This window comes from Panthera pardus, unplaced genomic scaffold (assembly GCF_024362965.1).
Source record: "Panthera pardus isolate Hobbes unplaced genomic scaffold, ASM2436296v1 HiC_scaffold_6, whole genome shotgun sequence".
Lineage (NCBI taxonomy): Eukaryota > Metazoa > Chordata > Mammalia > Carnivora > Felidae > Panthera > Panthera pardus.
This window is the reverse complement of record NW_026526991.1, coordinates 1,576,415-1,590,940: the sequence shown is the minus strand read 5'-3', so window position 1 is coordinate 1,590,940 and position 14,526 is coordinate 1,576,415. Positions and strand designations below refer to the sequence as shown.

General features: G+C 55.0%; 1 protein-coding gene across 1 annotated transcript in view; it reads right to left on the bottom strand.

Annotated features, from left to right (window-relative positions):
- Window positions 1-14,526, bottom strand: part of CACNA1I (calcium voltage-gated channel subunit alpha1 I) — a 114,523-nt gene that overhangs the window by 76,299 nt on the left and 23,698 nt on the right. Inside the window, exons 3-4 of the mRNA XM_053894858.1 lie at window positions 6,190-6,302; window positions 4,374-4,507 (exon numbers count right to left, since the gene is read on the bottom strand). Coding sequence (XP_053750833.1) covers window positions 4,374-4,507; window positions 6,190-6,302 — 247 coding nt within the window. The remainder of the gene's footprint in view (window positions 1-4,373; window positions 4,508-6,189; window positions 6,303-14,526) is intronic.

The following is a 14,526-nucleotide window of genomic DNA, read 5'->3' as shown; positions in this document are numbered from 1 at the left end:
TGCCTCATCTGTTCTTTGACAAATGGTGGCAGGTGTTGGGCACATTTCACATGAAGGAAAGTGAGACTCGAGGGGGAAAGGAGCTGCCTTCCAAATTCTGCAGGACTGTCATGTCTGTCATGACAGAGATGCCCCTGCCCGCAGGCTCTGGGACCCCTGTGCGATCGGGCCCCTGCCCCCCTCTCTGCCCTCATCTTCCAGCACCCACCTCCCCCACAGGAGCCCTAGGCTCCAACATCCCCCCTCACGCCCCTTCCCCAACAGCCCGAGGCCCTCTGCATGCTGTTCCCTCTACCCAAGATACCCTTCCCCCGTCCTCTGCCTGTTCAGCTCTTACTCACTGCCCAGGCCTCTCTTCTTCAGGAAGGCATACGCTGACCCCTACGTAAATCAGGTCCCTGGTCCATGACCCCATGGTTCTCTACACTTCTTTGCAGCAGCATCGATCCCAATTTAGGATTTATATTGCATTCTTGGGTTTATATCTGTTTTCTAAACCATGAGATCACAATGGCATATCTCGTTCATCTCGTGGCCCCCACTGCCCAGCACAAGGCCTGGCATATAGTAGGTGCTCAATAAATGCTAATTTCTGTAAAGGAATAAGTGAATGAATGTTCTCATCAGATGGGAGCTACAGGAAGACAAACTGAGTTCAGTGAAAGAAAGAATTTTCTAGCACATCAGGCGTGCTAGATCGCTATCTGGGATCGGCTGCCATGTAAGTTCCCCACGGCGGCAGCATGCAAGCAGAGGCTGATTGGATATGGAGATGAAGGCTCTGACCTCTAAGGAACCTTCCAGCGTGGAGATTCTGTCTCCTCCACAGCTTGAAAAAGGAGGCAGTAATTTGGGGAAGGGGAGGAGCAGGAAGGAAGAAAACGTCTTTGGGATGTCAGGCTTGTTACTTGGGAAACAGAACATTTATAGCCCCAGGCTGGGCTGGGGCTGGGGCTGGGGGGCTGGGCTCTGGAGCCTCAGGTCGTGGCTTCCCATCCTGCCCTCTGCACCCACACCATCCCTAGGCACAAAGGACAAGGAGGACCTCGAGAATAAGACAGGTCTGAGTCACCTGAATGTGTTCATGACCCTAGCAAAGAAGTCTCCCATTGAACCTGCCCCTGAGCCAGGACCCGCTACATAATTTGTGGGTCCCAGTGCTAAATGTAAATGCAGGGCCTCATTCGGAACTTGTTGAGAATTTCAAAACGGTGAGAACAGAGCATGAAACCAGGCACGAGGCCCTATGGGACTGCACATGCGCACCACTCTCCCTTGCCCCCAGGAGGGGGCTGGCCTGTGAACCTCACCCAAGGACCACGAGAAGATACCAAACAGACCTTGGCAGCTCCTCACTGTGCTCGACCTTCGTTGTCTTAATTTATAAATATGAGCAGACGGGGGAAGCGGTAGGCAACAGAGACTCTTCGAGTCAAAAGGGCAGGGTGGGGGTGCTCATAGGAGGCAGTGAACGGAACCAGCAAAACAAAGGACTTCCCCGAAACACGAGTCAAGAAAAACTGTCCTCGGGGCGCCTGGGTGGCTCCATCGGTTAAGCGTCCGACTTCGGCTCAGGTCATGATCTCACGGTTCGTGAGTTCGAGCCCCGCATCGGGCTCTGTGCTGACCGCTCGGAGCCTGGAGCCTGCTTCGGATTCTGTGTCTCCCCCTCTCTCTGCCCCTCTCCCGCTCACGCTCTGTCTCTCAAAAATAAATAAACATTGAAAAACAAAATTTTTTAAAGGAAAGAAAAATTGTCCTAAAACTTGGAAATAAGGCAGCGGGAGGGCAATATTTCTCACAATGTCATTTTGGAGCGTTACTTAACAGACCCATCTAAGGATTATTTCATGATCCAGGGGAAGATACCTTTGTTTGAGTCACTATTTACTGTTAACTAAAGGTCTTGCTGTTGTGAAATTACATGTTAACCTGCAGATTTTCGTAAGTGATTTCTGTGCATTAGAAAGGATAACCCCCAAAGTTATGGCTTTATGACCCTGTAGCCTGTTAACCAGCTTTGCTTCCGACCTAATTCTCTTATCCCCACATTCTCTCTCCAATGCCTATTTTCCTAATTCTGCCGATTACCATCCTACTGGTTCCTCATTAATGAGGTGAGTAAATCACGTGCCTTTTAAGATTTGTGTGCGAGTCATTTTTTGTTTAACTCTTTGGAAATTACACTTTGACTTCACGATCAGGAAAGGACTGTTAAGAAGCCTAATTAATATCCATAAGGAGAGTCGAGTGACTATGGCATCCATAAAACAAGAACAGGTCTAAGCTGCTCTGAAAAATGAGAAATCCAAAATGAGAAACGATCTTGGGAATTAACAAGATGCAGAGGAAAGGAACAATTCCAGACGGGGCAGTAACTGGAGGAAAGGACACCATTAGTGATTCAGAAGACAAGTCAAGGAATTCTCTTCTAGTACAGAGGAAATCTTCGAGACAAAGGGGAGAGAATGCAGAGAAGATAGAGTGGGGAAATATCCAGTTAATGGGAAATCCAGGAGGCTGCAGAGAAGAATGGGCAATAACCGAAGAAACAATAAAAGAAATTTTTTTCTTTTTTTTTTTAAATTTTTTTTTACTGTTTATTTTTGAGACAGAGAGAGACAGAACATTAACGGGGGAGGGTCAGAGAGAGAGGGAGACACAGAATCAAAGCAGGCTCCAGGCTCTGAGCCATCAGCACAGAGCCCGACGCGGGGCTCGAACTCACAGACTGCGAGATCATGACTGGAGCCGAAATCGGACGCTCAACCGACTGAGCCACCCAGGAGCCCCTTTTCTTTTTTTTTTTTTTTTTTAATTTTTTTAATGTGTATTTATTTTTGAGACAGAGAGAGAGAAAGAGACAGAGTGCAGGGGAGGGGCAGAGAGAGAAGGAGACACAGAATCTGAAGCAGGCTCCAGGCTCCGAGCTGTCAGCACAGAGCCCGATGCGGGGCTGGAACTCATGAACCGTGAGATCATGACCTGAGCCGAAGTCAGACCCTCAACCCCCTGACCACTCAGGCACCCCTAAAAGAAATTTTTTTCTAACTGGAAGGAAAATACCAGTTCTAGAAGGCCCTGCAGGGAACAGTCCTACACCTAGACTTGCCCTAGTGGACCGTCCGAATTCTGAAGGTAAGGAGAATACCCTATAAGCTTCCGGCAGGGGAAAGCCGGGAAAAAGAAACAGACTTGAACTAGACTCACCTGCAATACTAGACATTTTTTAAAACACTAGTGGGCAAATCATTTCATCTCAGAGCATCCCTGTGGCACCTAGCATATTCTTGGTGGCACTGACTTCCCATCTCGGCCACGGGCCTGCCCTCCCTCCCTGCCCCTTCTCAATGGCATCTCACACAGCCGCACGCAGGCATGCACGCTGACACACACACATACACGACTACACGCACCGTCACCTACACTGACACGCACGCACAGGCCTCCAGCCTTCTCTCCTCCTCCTGTCTCTCCCGCTTCTCAGTTGTGCTCTATGACCCATTACTGGGCATGGTTAACACCTGTTTGTCCTTCAGCTCTTGTGTGTCGGCTCCTCAGGAAAGTCCTGAAGCCCCCAAGCCCCCAACACGGCTCAGAGGTGCTCTCAGAAAACCCCAACGCTCTTCCCAGGGGCCTTATCCCGGTGCGTGTGACAAGTGCACGGCTGTTGGATGCCTCTCCCCAGACAGTCGTTGGGAAGGACAAGGCCTATTCTGTGTTTGCTGTCCTTCATACCCCATACCTAGGATGGTGCTGGCACTTAGTAGGAGCTCATCCAACCCCTGGCCGCTGGGTGAATGCACGAATAGCCACCAGCCCGGTGTGACCCAAGAAAGCAGGAGCAAGGCCCAAAGCGGAGTCCAAGATGCTCCAAGTGGGCTAAGTTGTAACCTGGCTTCTCTCTGACCACGGCCTGTGTCCTGACAGAAGCAACCATGGTTTGGAGTCACGTATTTCCCGAGTCTGTGCTCTGTCTCTGAGTTGCCGAGCGATCTCGGGTAAGAAAAATAATAGCTAACACCGATCGGGCGCTCATTTTGCGGTCGCTGTAATTATTGTCTCTCCTTCACAGATGAGGAAACTGAGGCTTAGAGAGGTTAAGTAGCCTTCCCAAGGTCATACAGTTAGCGTTAAAACAGACCCAGTACCAGCTGACGATGCCGAGGACGTACAACTTACCAGAGAGGGGAGGAAGGAGTGTCTGTCTGTCCAGGCCATTCGGCAAAGGGCCATCATTCCTCCCACCCCAGGGGTCCGGGAAGGCTCTACACAATGCGGCATCATTACTGTCACCAAGAAGCCCCACAGAATATTTCAGTTATGTCTGGTGTGCACCGGAGGCGAAGAGCTGTTGGAGGTACGCTACCTACCCTGCCATGACAATGAAGAAATCCAGTCGGTTCCATGTGTCCCCAAGGTAGCACTTCTTGCCAAAAATGCCCAGGGCCACCATTTTCAGCACCATCTCCATGGCAAAGAACACGAAGATGAAGTCATCAAAGACCTGCAGGGGCAGGAGGAAGGCAAGAAGCAAGGGACAGGATGAGGCTGTGGAGCAGGACCACAGGGTCGGAGCCACAGTATGAGGCGGGGACCCAGGCACGGACACGAGAGGCCTGGAAGCGACCTGCACCCGTCTCCTCTTGGGCAGGAAGAGAACCTCAGAGGTCCTGGCCCAATGGGGTCATTTCACACATGAGGCCACAAAGGCCCAGAGAGGGGAATAAACTTGCCCAAGGTCACACAGCCCACTCTTTTTTCCCTAAAGTCAGGCACACTGACAAGGGACCCAGAGGAGGGCAGGGCAAAGGGCTCCCCCTAATAATAACTGCCAACCACCGGGCTAGACAGCTGACTTTCATTCTCGTTTCTAATTCTCACAGCAACCCCACAGAGAGCCCCATTTTACAGATGAGGAAACCGACTCAGGGAGGTTCAGCGACTTGCCCCAGGTCACGCGGAAGGTAAGTGGCAGAACCAGAACTGACATTCAGATCTATCTGACTCCAAAGCCCACGGGGAAGGAGGTTTCTCAAAACAGACTCGACACCTTCCTCCAGGAAGGTTTCAGCGCTGCTTCCTCTGTTCAGAAAGGAGCCCCCAAATGTGTCCCTCAGCATGGGCTCAGGTGAGTATATATTTCCTGAGGACACGGTCTGGGTAGAATTCCTCTTTCCAGGATCAACGAGGGCTGTAGTCAATTCACTTCAACAAATGAGCCCACTCACTGTGTGCGGGGACGTAGGCTGGGAGTCACCGACATAGAAAGGGGTCCTTAGTGAACTCACCACCTGGTTGGGAAGTTAGCCTGAGGCTCATCCCTTGTAACCCCTCGTAACCCCACCCAGGGGCCTGAGGCTGCACGAGGAGCTTGTCACCCACTCAGACCCAAGATCCACCCCAGAGATTCTGATGCTGCAGATTTGGGATGGGCCAGGTCTGGATTCTTAACAGGTGCCCCAAGGCATGCTGAGACCCTGGGCTTCTCCAGAACTGCTGAGTCCTGTGGAAACACAGGAGGAATTCCTCCCAGGAGGAATCTGGCTTTCCCAGGGAGAGGCCATGGGATGATGATTACAAATGACGACAGATGGTCAGACCCATCTGTAAAATGGGTATAACCCTAACACCCTGCACTACAGGTAGACAAGTTCCGAATAGAGTCATGGCAGGTACCAAAGATAAGGCCCCCACCTAGGACCTCAGAGATGAAAACAGGGGAGCCACTGGAGGCCGGCTCCTGATGGCCACTGAGAGAGAGTTATGGAACTTGGCCTTTATCCCAAGAGCACTGGGGAGCAATGTGTCACTTGTGCTCTACTGGCATGGGACAGTATGGTCAGTCTGGGGTGGGGAAGAGCAGGAGAAGGCTTGGGGAGGCACCTAGATGGGGGAAGATGGGAGCCTAGACTAGGGCAGAGGCTCCAAAATGTAGAGTAGGGGACAGAGGGGACGGAGGGGAAAGAGGATCAAGGGGCATGGGTAAGACCAGTTGGGAGTGATGAAGAAAACAGCCAGTTAAGCGAGGGCAGGCCACTGAGCATGACAGACAGGGTGAGGTATGGCGGGTGGGCGGGGCATGGCAGGGAAGGGGCGGGGTGCGTGGGCGGGGCATGGCTGGCGGGGGCGGGGCCGCGTGGGGGGGGGGCGGGGCAGAGCAAGCCAGGCAGGGCTGGCCGGCCTCACCTGCAGGATCTTGCAGCGGTCCGACAGGCAGTCCATGTCGTCGCAGGGCTGGTACATGCCAAGTGTCACGCAGTTCAGCAGGATCACCAGCATGCTGACACATTCAAACCATGTACACCGAGTCAAGGAAAAAACGGTCGGCAAGACTGTAGCCACGGGAAGGCTGAATGCGCCCTGGAACTTAATAACCCCACCCACCACAAACGCTGGCATACACCCCATTCCCCCTCCAGATGCCTCCTCTGAGTGGGTCAATGCCCACTTTTTTAAACACCTCGGAGACCAAAGACCAGTCTGCATACCTCACAACAGACACGGCTGCTGGTGCCAGACCCATCAAAGAACTCAACCCCTACCAACCCTACTGCTTGAGAGACCCCTCCCCGACTTCCTTGCCCCAGCCTGAGCGTCCCCCTCAGGACCAGGAAAGGAGAAGTCCACAAGGGCCCAGCTGGCAGGCCATCTCTGGATTATCCCTGCCTCTCCACCTCTAACCACCTCTCTCTGACTGTCATTGCCTCCCTCCTGTGACCACCTCTCCCCTCCCCTGACCTATGGTTCCTCCACGTCTACCACTAGCCCTGGAACTGGAGGGGCCAAAGGGCCTGTCCAGTGTGGCTGAGATGGGCCGGACACCCCTGTCCTCTCCTCTTCCAGGGGCGGGGTTAGAACTCATCACCAGTTTCTGGAATATCGAGCGTTGGTCCTCCCCAGCCTCTGCACCGAGGAGGGTGGAGCTCAGCCTTCACGGGCAGGCCGGGGGCAGAAACTCTGCAGCCACCAGCTTTGGGCAGGGCCCCCAAAGTCGTTTTGTGGGCATGCTTGCTGTCTTCATTCACAGCTGGAACCTCCATTCCAAGGGGACAGGGGTCTTGCATTCATACCTCTAACAGTGACGGGCATCTAGGTGGAGCTCCGTTGCACGAATAAGTTAAATCTCTGTGGGCCCTGCCAGCTCTGACATCCAGCGATTCTGGAGCGTCTCCGAACGAAAACCCTGGCCCCTTGCTCTAAGCTGGATGTAGCCACACTGGCCAGACCCCACCCAGCGGGGGCGAACGCCTCTTGCCTGATGAGAGACGACCTGGTTTCCCTGGCAACGGCCTCCCTCTCATCCCCGGGTCTCGCTCACCCTGGGATGCCGCCTGCCTTCCCACCTCCCCTTCAGACCCTCCTCGCCCAGCCCTGCTCCTTCCTCCCCCACCCCCCACCCTGCTGCCACTCTCCCGCCACAGCCTGTAATTAATTGCAGTCACTGCTAGGGCCCCCTTCTAGCCTGAGCCCTGCTCCAGCAGCAGCTTCATCATTAATTAACTTTTTTGAAGTTCAAGCGTTCTAATTACCAGTGAACATCCCTCATCCCCCTGGTTTTTTTCTTCCCCTTTCCTGCCATGCTTTCTCTCCTTCCAGCTGCCTCCTCTGCTCCCTCTGTCCTCCCTGCCAGCTTCCAGTTCAAAGTGCACTTAGCAGGTATCTCCCGGAAGCCTGGAGCCCACCCCCCCCTCTTCCTCATCAGGGCCCTGAGCGACGGAGGTCAGCAGGCCCATTTTCCAGAGGAGGAAAATGAGGCTCGGAGAAACTAGGGGCCTTGCCTCTGGGAAGTACCAGAGCTGAGACTCACACCAGGCCTGCTGGACTCCAAAGCCACTGATCTCCTCTGGGACTCCGGGCCTGTCCCGGCCTGGGACTTCTCCTCCCTCCCCTGAGGCCTCAGACCACGCCCACTGTCTCTCGCCTGGGCCCTGACTCAGCCTCCCCGGTAGCCTCCAGCTGTGGCCTCTGCCCCTCCAATCTGCCCCACGCAAATCACCAGGCCAGCGCGGTGTGCCCAGCGCCATCAGAGCGCTTTGAGCGTCACCTCGTTTAATTCTCTGAGCGCTATCGCCAGGCCCGCCGACAAGACGAGGAAGCACAGCCACGGAGGGGAACGAGATTTGCCCAAGGTCACCAGCTGGAAGGAGAGCTGAGAGACAAAACCCGAGAGTGCTTTGCTTTGCTTTGCCTCCAAGCCATTTTGCCACTGCCGGGTTAATCTGCCTGAAACACAGCTCTGATTACGCCTTTCCCTATTCAAAACCCTCCGTGGCTCCGTCATCGTCCTCAGCCTGACATCCAAGGCTGCCTACACTGTGAACTCAGTGAATTCTGCCTTTCTCTCCGATTGGCCTCGGCATGCGCTGAACTTCTTGCTGTCCCCAGGCATACCCTTTGCATCCACCTCCTACTGTCTCTACCAGGTCAAACTCCTACTCATCCTTCACAGCCCTGTCCATTTGTCCCTTCTTCTCGAAACTTCCCTTGAAGCACCCTTCCCCATTCACAAGGTGGTGGCTCAGTCTCCTCTCCGGAAGTGCTCCCTGTCCCCCTGGTCTAGCTTGTACCACGGTAACGAACTTGGCAGTAACCATGACTACCGTGTGCCAAGTCCCTAGGGACATGGCCCTGACTCTCAACACAGCTCACCAGGGTGGGGGGCAGATGGGGAAACAGGCCAGTAAGCAGCCCGAGTGACCTGACTCAGTGGTGCCCAGAGCCCCTGTGTGGGGGTGCTTCTGCTGTTACCCACTGTGCTGAGTCCCTCGGTGAGGCAGATGGAGTGGCTTTCACCTCTAGATGGCTCAGCTTCAGACATTCAGAGGTGGACAGTCTCAGCCCTGCCCCCGAGGCACTCGGGGAAATCCCAGATGGCAGAGTCTGGGTTCTTTCCAGGAGCCCGGGAGGCTTAGAAGTCAGGCCAGAGCTGGCACTGGTGCCCACGGTTGTGACATGCTCCCCACTGGCTCAGGGATCAAAGGCACCAGCCCTCCTTGAAGCGGAACCAGACCGTGCAGCGTGGGGAAGGAGATTGTCAGAGGGAGTCAAGGTCTCCAGGCTACCTGGCCCAATGCCTGATGTTTCCACCATTGGCCACAAGCAGTGGGGAGCTCTGAGAGCGCATGACTCTGGGGTTCTGGGACAGTTCGAGGGAGGACAGAGGCCCCAAGAGGGTGGTGAGGATTTCTAGGTAATAAGGCAGTCCAGGACTTGAGTGCTGGCTCCACAAGGGCAGGGAGTCTTCGATGGCTCCCACTGCCTCGCACAGCAAACTCAAAGCCGCCTGCCTGGCACCTGAGATCGTGCAGTGGGGACCCTGTCACCTTGTCTGCTTCATTGCCCAGACCCTCACTCCTGTCAGGGTAACCTCTGTCACAGAACAACTCCATCGAGGCCCTCAAAAAGCAACTAATCCAATCCCCCATCGTGCAGACAGGAAACAGAGAGACAAAGAGCCATCCTAGCAACCCAGCGAGCAGGAGCAGAAGGGACCCTCAGACAACAGACTCCCCACCCATGGGGGTCCCTGAGCCATGGCTGGATTTCAAACAAACGTCAAAACCCCGTGTTTCCCCAAATGTCCAGGCTCTGCCCGTGTGGCACCTGCTCAGCACAGATCCCGGATGGGCAGCCAAGGGCACCTTTGAGGAACAGGGACGGGGGAACAGACCAGCGGCGACCCAACCGAGTTTCCCTGGCAGACGAAACCTTCCCAGACACCCACCCAGCTGGGGGAGAAGAAAACACAGGGTCCTTGGGGGCTGTAGAACTACCCCACCACCACCCCAGCCCCAGCGTGAGACTCAGCCCCACCTCCAGCCAGCCCCCACTTTGTGGCCTGGCTCCCATCCTGTTCCCCCTGCTCTGCTGACCGTGCCTCCCAGGGTCCTCGGAGCCCCGGGCCTAACAGCCCAGCAGTGAAGTGATGAGCATATACCGAGCATCCGCTGTGTGCCAGGCCCTGGGTTAGCAGCAGTGATGATGGTAAAAACGGCAAACGTTTCCCAAGTGCTCTAGAGTGTTTGTTTGCCAAGGAGCTTTCCAATCAAACAGCACGTACTATCTCATTTAAACCCTACAGCAAGCACATGAGGCAGGGAGCCCAGATGCCGTGGAATGCAGAGCCTGTGTAGCTGTGGACCTGGGACCAGAGCTTGTCATGCGCTGTGCAGCAGGGAAAGCCCTCTTTGCCCGCCTCTCCGGTAACAGGTCCCAGGGGCTGCCATTCTTTGGCTTTGCGGGGAGAAAAGCCACCTCACCAGCAGAGGACTGAAATCCCCGGCTGATGTTCTGTGCTATTTAGTATCCATCCCCTTGGGTAGAGAACAAGAGAACTATCAGAGCCCTTCGGACCCGTGTTGGCCTCCCAAGTGCTGAATCTTCACTAACAACCTTTCAAGAAGAATCAAAGCCTGGGTGGCTCATTCGGTTGAGGGTCCGACTTCAGCTCAGGTCGTGATCTCACACGCTTCGTGGGTTCGAGCCCCGCGTCGGGCTCTGTGCTGACAGCTCAGAGCCTGGAACTGCTTCGGATTCTGCCTCTCCCTCTGTCTCTGCCCCTCCCCGCCCCCTCCCAACACTAAACATTAAAAAAATAAAAAAGAATTAAAAAAAAAAAAAGAATCAATGGGTTTAGACCTAGCAATGCAGGGTTGTCCCAGACCCACAGCAAAGTTCCCTAAAACCGGCAGGTATCGCTGCTATCCACATTTTACAGATAAGGAAACCGAAGCACTGAGGGCCACACAGCTGTTATGGCAGGATTTGAATCTGCCCCCTGCTGACTACTAACCCCGCTCCCCATGTTCTCAGCCCCGTGTTCTGCTGCCCCCAGGCACAGAGCCTGGAACACGAGAGACCCTCGACTGGCATGGGCCCAGTGGAATATTTGTTTTTTCCTTCTTGCCTACATTGTCTCCTCCGGTCTGGGTCTGGGTCATGGAGTCAGGAAGGATGACATTCCACCCTTGCGTGGCTGGGAAGGATGACTATCCCACCAGGAGGAGCTAATGGGGTGGGGGATGCTGGCAAGGGGAGGCTGATGGTCTCAAGGCCCCCCCTTGTCTGTAAGAAATCAAGCGGGACCAGAGTCGTAACTCCACCCAACGGCTGTCTTGAAAACTGGAGGGACAGGGTCGCTGGGGAAGCCACCGGGCCGGGGGCCTCCTCGAACCTGCCACTTCCCAGAGAGAAGAGGGACCGGATGGAGGGGCAGCGCTTGATGCCCCAGCAGGCCCCTCTGGGCGGCCTCTTCTCCGGGAGCCAGAGCCAGAGGCCAGCACGGTTACCATGGTGACCACCACCCTCCATCCTGGAGGCCCGGATGACAGTCACGGTTTCTGTAATTCGGAGGGTTCTGGGAGGGTGGGTGGGGGCAGGAGTGCCGGGTTTGGCTGAGCCAGCCAAATTTGTTTTTATTTTTGTCAAATCTATAATCTGATCCATTTCCCAGGGTGCACCTCAGTTGTCTAAATAAATCAAGTGGAGGAAGAAGCTGGAAGCTGCATCCCCCCTGGGCCAGAGAGGCCGGGAAGACAGGCCAGGCCCCTATGCGGGGGGCCCTTCCCCTACGGGTCCTCAATGAGTCCATGGACAGAGGCTCAGGACTCTGGTCTCCAAAGGCTGGGGCCTGAGGTTCCAGATCCTGGATCCCAGCTTCTACAAGGCTGGGTCCACAAGCACCCATGCAGCACCTGTTGTATACGTGGCCTGTGCATCAGTGCCCTGAGATGAACGAGGCTTACTCTCACCCTGGATGTACCTAGAGCACATCCCTGTTCTGGAAGCCAGCTGCGATGTGTGGCCACCATTCTGAATGTCAAGCATGCAGTAGACCCTTGGGCTTTGAAGAGGACATCCATTCCCTACTTCGTTAATTTATTCATTGGGCGTGTCTTTATGAGCAAAATCCTCTGGAAAGCTGCTTGGCCTCTAGTAAAGCAAAACGGAGGCCCACGTTAGGGTCCAGGAGTGCCGCTCCTGGGTGGATACCCTGGAGTAATTCTGACAGAAGTCCACAAAAACCAGCATGCTCATAGCTGTGTTATTCACGATGGCCCCAACCTGGGAACGACCCAGGTGTCCCTCACCAGGAGAATGAGTCAGGCAGCCCCCAGGGGACATGCGGCCATGTGTAGAGACATTTTTGATTGTCACGATATGGGGAGACAGGACACTGGCATCTAACGGGTAGAGACCAGGGATGCTGCTGAACGTCCTAGAATGCACGGGACGGCCCCGCCACAAAGAATTATCCAGCCCCACCTGTGAACAGTGCCAAGGCTGAGAAACGCCCGCGGCACATCCATTCGATGGAATACTCCCCAGCAACGAAAAAGGGCAAGCTTACTGATACACACGACAGCAGAGACGGAGCTCACGGGCATAATGCCGGGTAACAGCTGGACATCCGAGAGCAAAGAGTACGTGAATCCGATTTTACAAAGTGAAAAATCAGGCAGAGCTAACCCTGCAGTGAGGGAGGTCAGAGCAGCGGTGACTTCAGGCGAGCACCTGTTGGGGGTGGGGGACAAGGGAGCTCCCAGGGCTCTCTCCATCTTTAGGAGATGTTCTTGTTGGCCCGAGTGCGGTCACAGTAGTGTATTTATATGGAAAAATGCCTTGAGCTGCACAAGACAGTTTGTTTTTTGTTTTTTTTTTTTTAATTTTTTTTTTCAACGTTTTTTATTTATTTTTGGGACAGAGAGAGACAGAGCATGAACGGGGGAGGGGCAGAGAGAGAGGGAGACACAGAATCGGAAACAGGCTCCAGGCTCCGAGCCATCAGCCCAGAGCCTGACGCGGGGCTCGAACTCACAGACCGCGAGATCGTGACCTGGCTGAAGTCGGACGCTTAACCGACTGCGCCACCCAGGCGCCCCTGGACAAGACAGTTTGTGAGCTCTACTGTATGTATGTCTTACCTCAATAAAAGGGCCAACAAAAAAATTATGAAGGGCAACTGGGACAAGGAAAAATCAAATGCAACGATTAAAACCACACAAGCACCTGCTGGGGTGGCCACTGTCCCAGACCCCAGCTCCCCCCCACCACGGGAAACGTCACCACAGCCCTGCAAGGGAGGGTGTGACAGGTTTGCCGAGACCGAGGCCAGGCCGCAGCTAGTGAGGGATTTGAATTTCACACCATCCTGTCTTCTGTTTGTTTAAGGATTCATTCCTCCCCTGCCCACTGCAGCCTCGGGATACGGGCACGGCAGACATTATTACACCCATTTTACAGACGCAAAAATGAAGGTCCAGATACTTGCCCGAGGTGATATGGTGGTTGAGGTGGAACAGAAAACTGCTCCTTAAAGTGGACAGACCTGGCCCTAGGCCTAGGCCTCTCTGCTTACATGCCCCCAGCAGTGGGGAGCTCCCCATGTGACACACTGCCCTGCCGGGGCTGATTGATTCTGCTTATACGCTTCCGGGTCTCAGTGGGCTGAGAACTCCTGCGGGGTGAGATGAGGTCCGCGTCTTAGAGGCCCCATAATTGGAGAACCTATTGAATTTGGCCAACATTTCTGATTCCCAGATGCCCAGCAAGCCTCGGTGCCCGGTGTAGACAGCCGGAGTGGGGGAGGTGAGGAAACAGGGGCTGCTAGCTTGGAAGAAAACCCCGGGGCGGATAGTCCACGGGACAGAAACTCCAGCCAAGGAGGCTTCAGCCACTGCCGAAGAAAAGGGGAGGGCAGGGCAAGGCCCTGGGGACCAGAGCCCCACTGTCTGTGGGCTGACCCAGCCTCAAGATCCCACCCACAAAGGAGGTGTGCCTTCGGGGAAGCCTCCTGGAGTCCTAGGCAGGGGGAACAGATGCCTCCCCCAAGCCCTCACGATGTCCTGAATGTCCCCCACTTATATCAGCTATGGAACTGAGTGTGGTCTGTTCTGGCTTCTTCTCACCACCAACCAGGCTGTGCTCTCCAAAGGGCAGAGGGTATCAATCCCTCTCTGTGCCCAGAGCCCTACCTGGAGCAGCTGCTCGGGGCATCTGCAGCCTCAGAGAAGAGTGAGGTCCCCATCACTTGGAGGCATCGAGGAGTCTAAGGAGGCATTTCTGTGCTGCAGGGATTTGTAGCCTCCCTTCCCACCCTGAACTCCCCCTTCTCCTTTCTAACATCCATCACTCACTATGCCATTATTCGGCACCCCCTCGCTGAGACCCCCTCTGTTGGCCCACAGTGGTCTGGGAACCCCAAAAGAAGAAGATGTCATCCCTGCCCTCCAGAAACCACAGACACTTGGCGGGGACACAGACAGAGGGTGAGGGCTGGACAGAGGGTGATGACACTCTCCCTCGGCCTCCTGGGGACCAGTCCTCCGCCACACGTCTCCCCTGCCTGCCAGCGACCACACACACACACACACATTCACATATGCACTCCCACGGAGCCCCGCAGCCCTTCCAGCACCTGCACACGCTGACACGCGTGCACACCCTCCTCCTCGCCCATCTGGCCCGCAGCCCTGGGGCGCTCTCCTGCAAACACAGCTCTCGGCTACTCCGTACCCCCTGGGG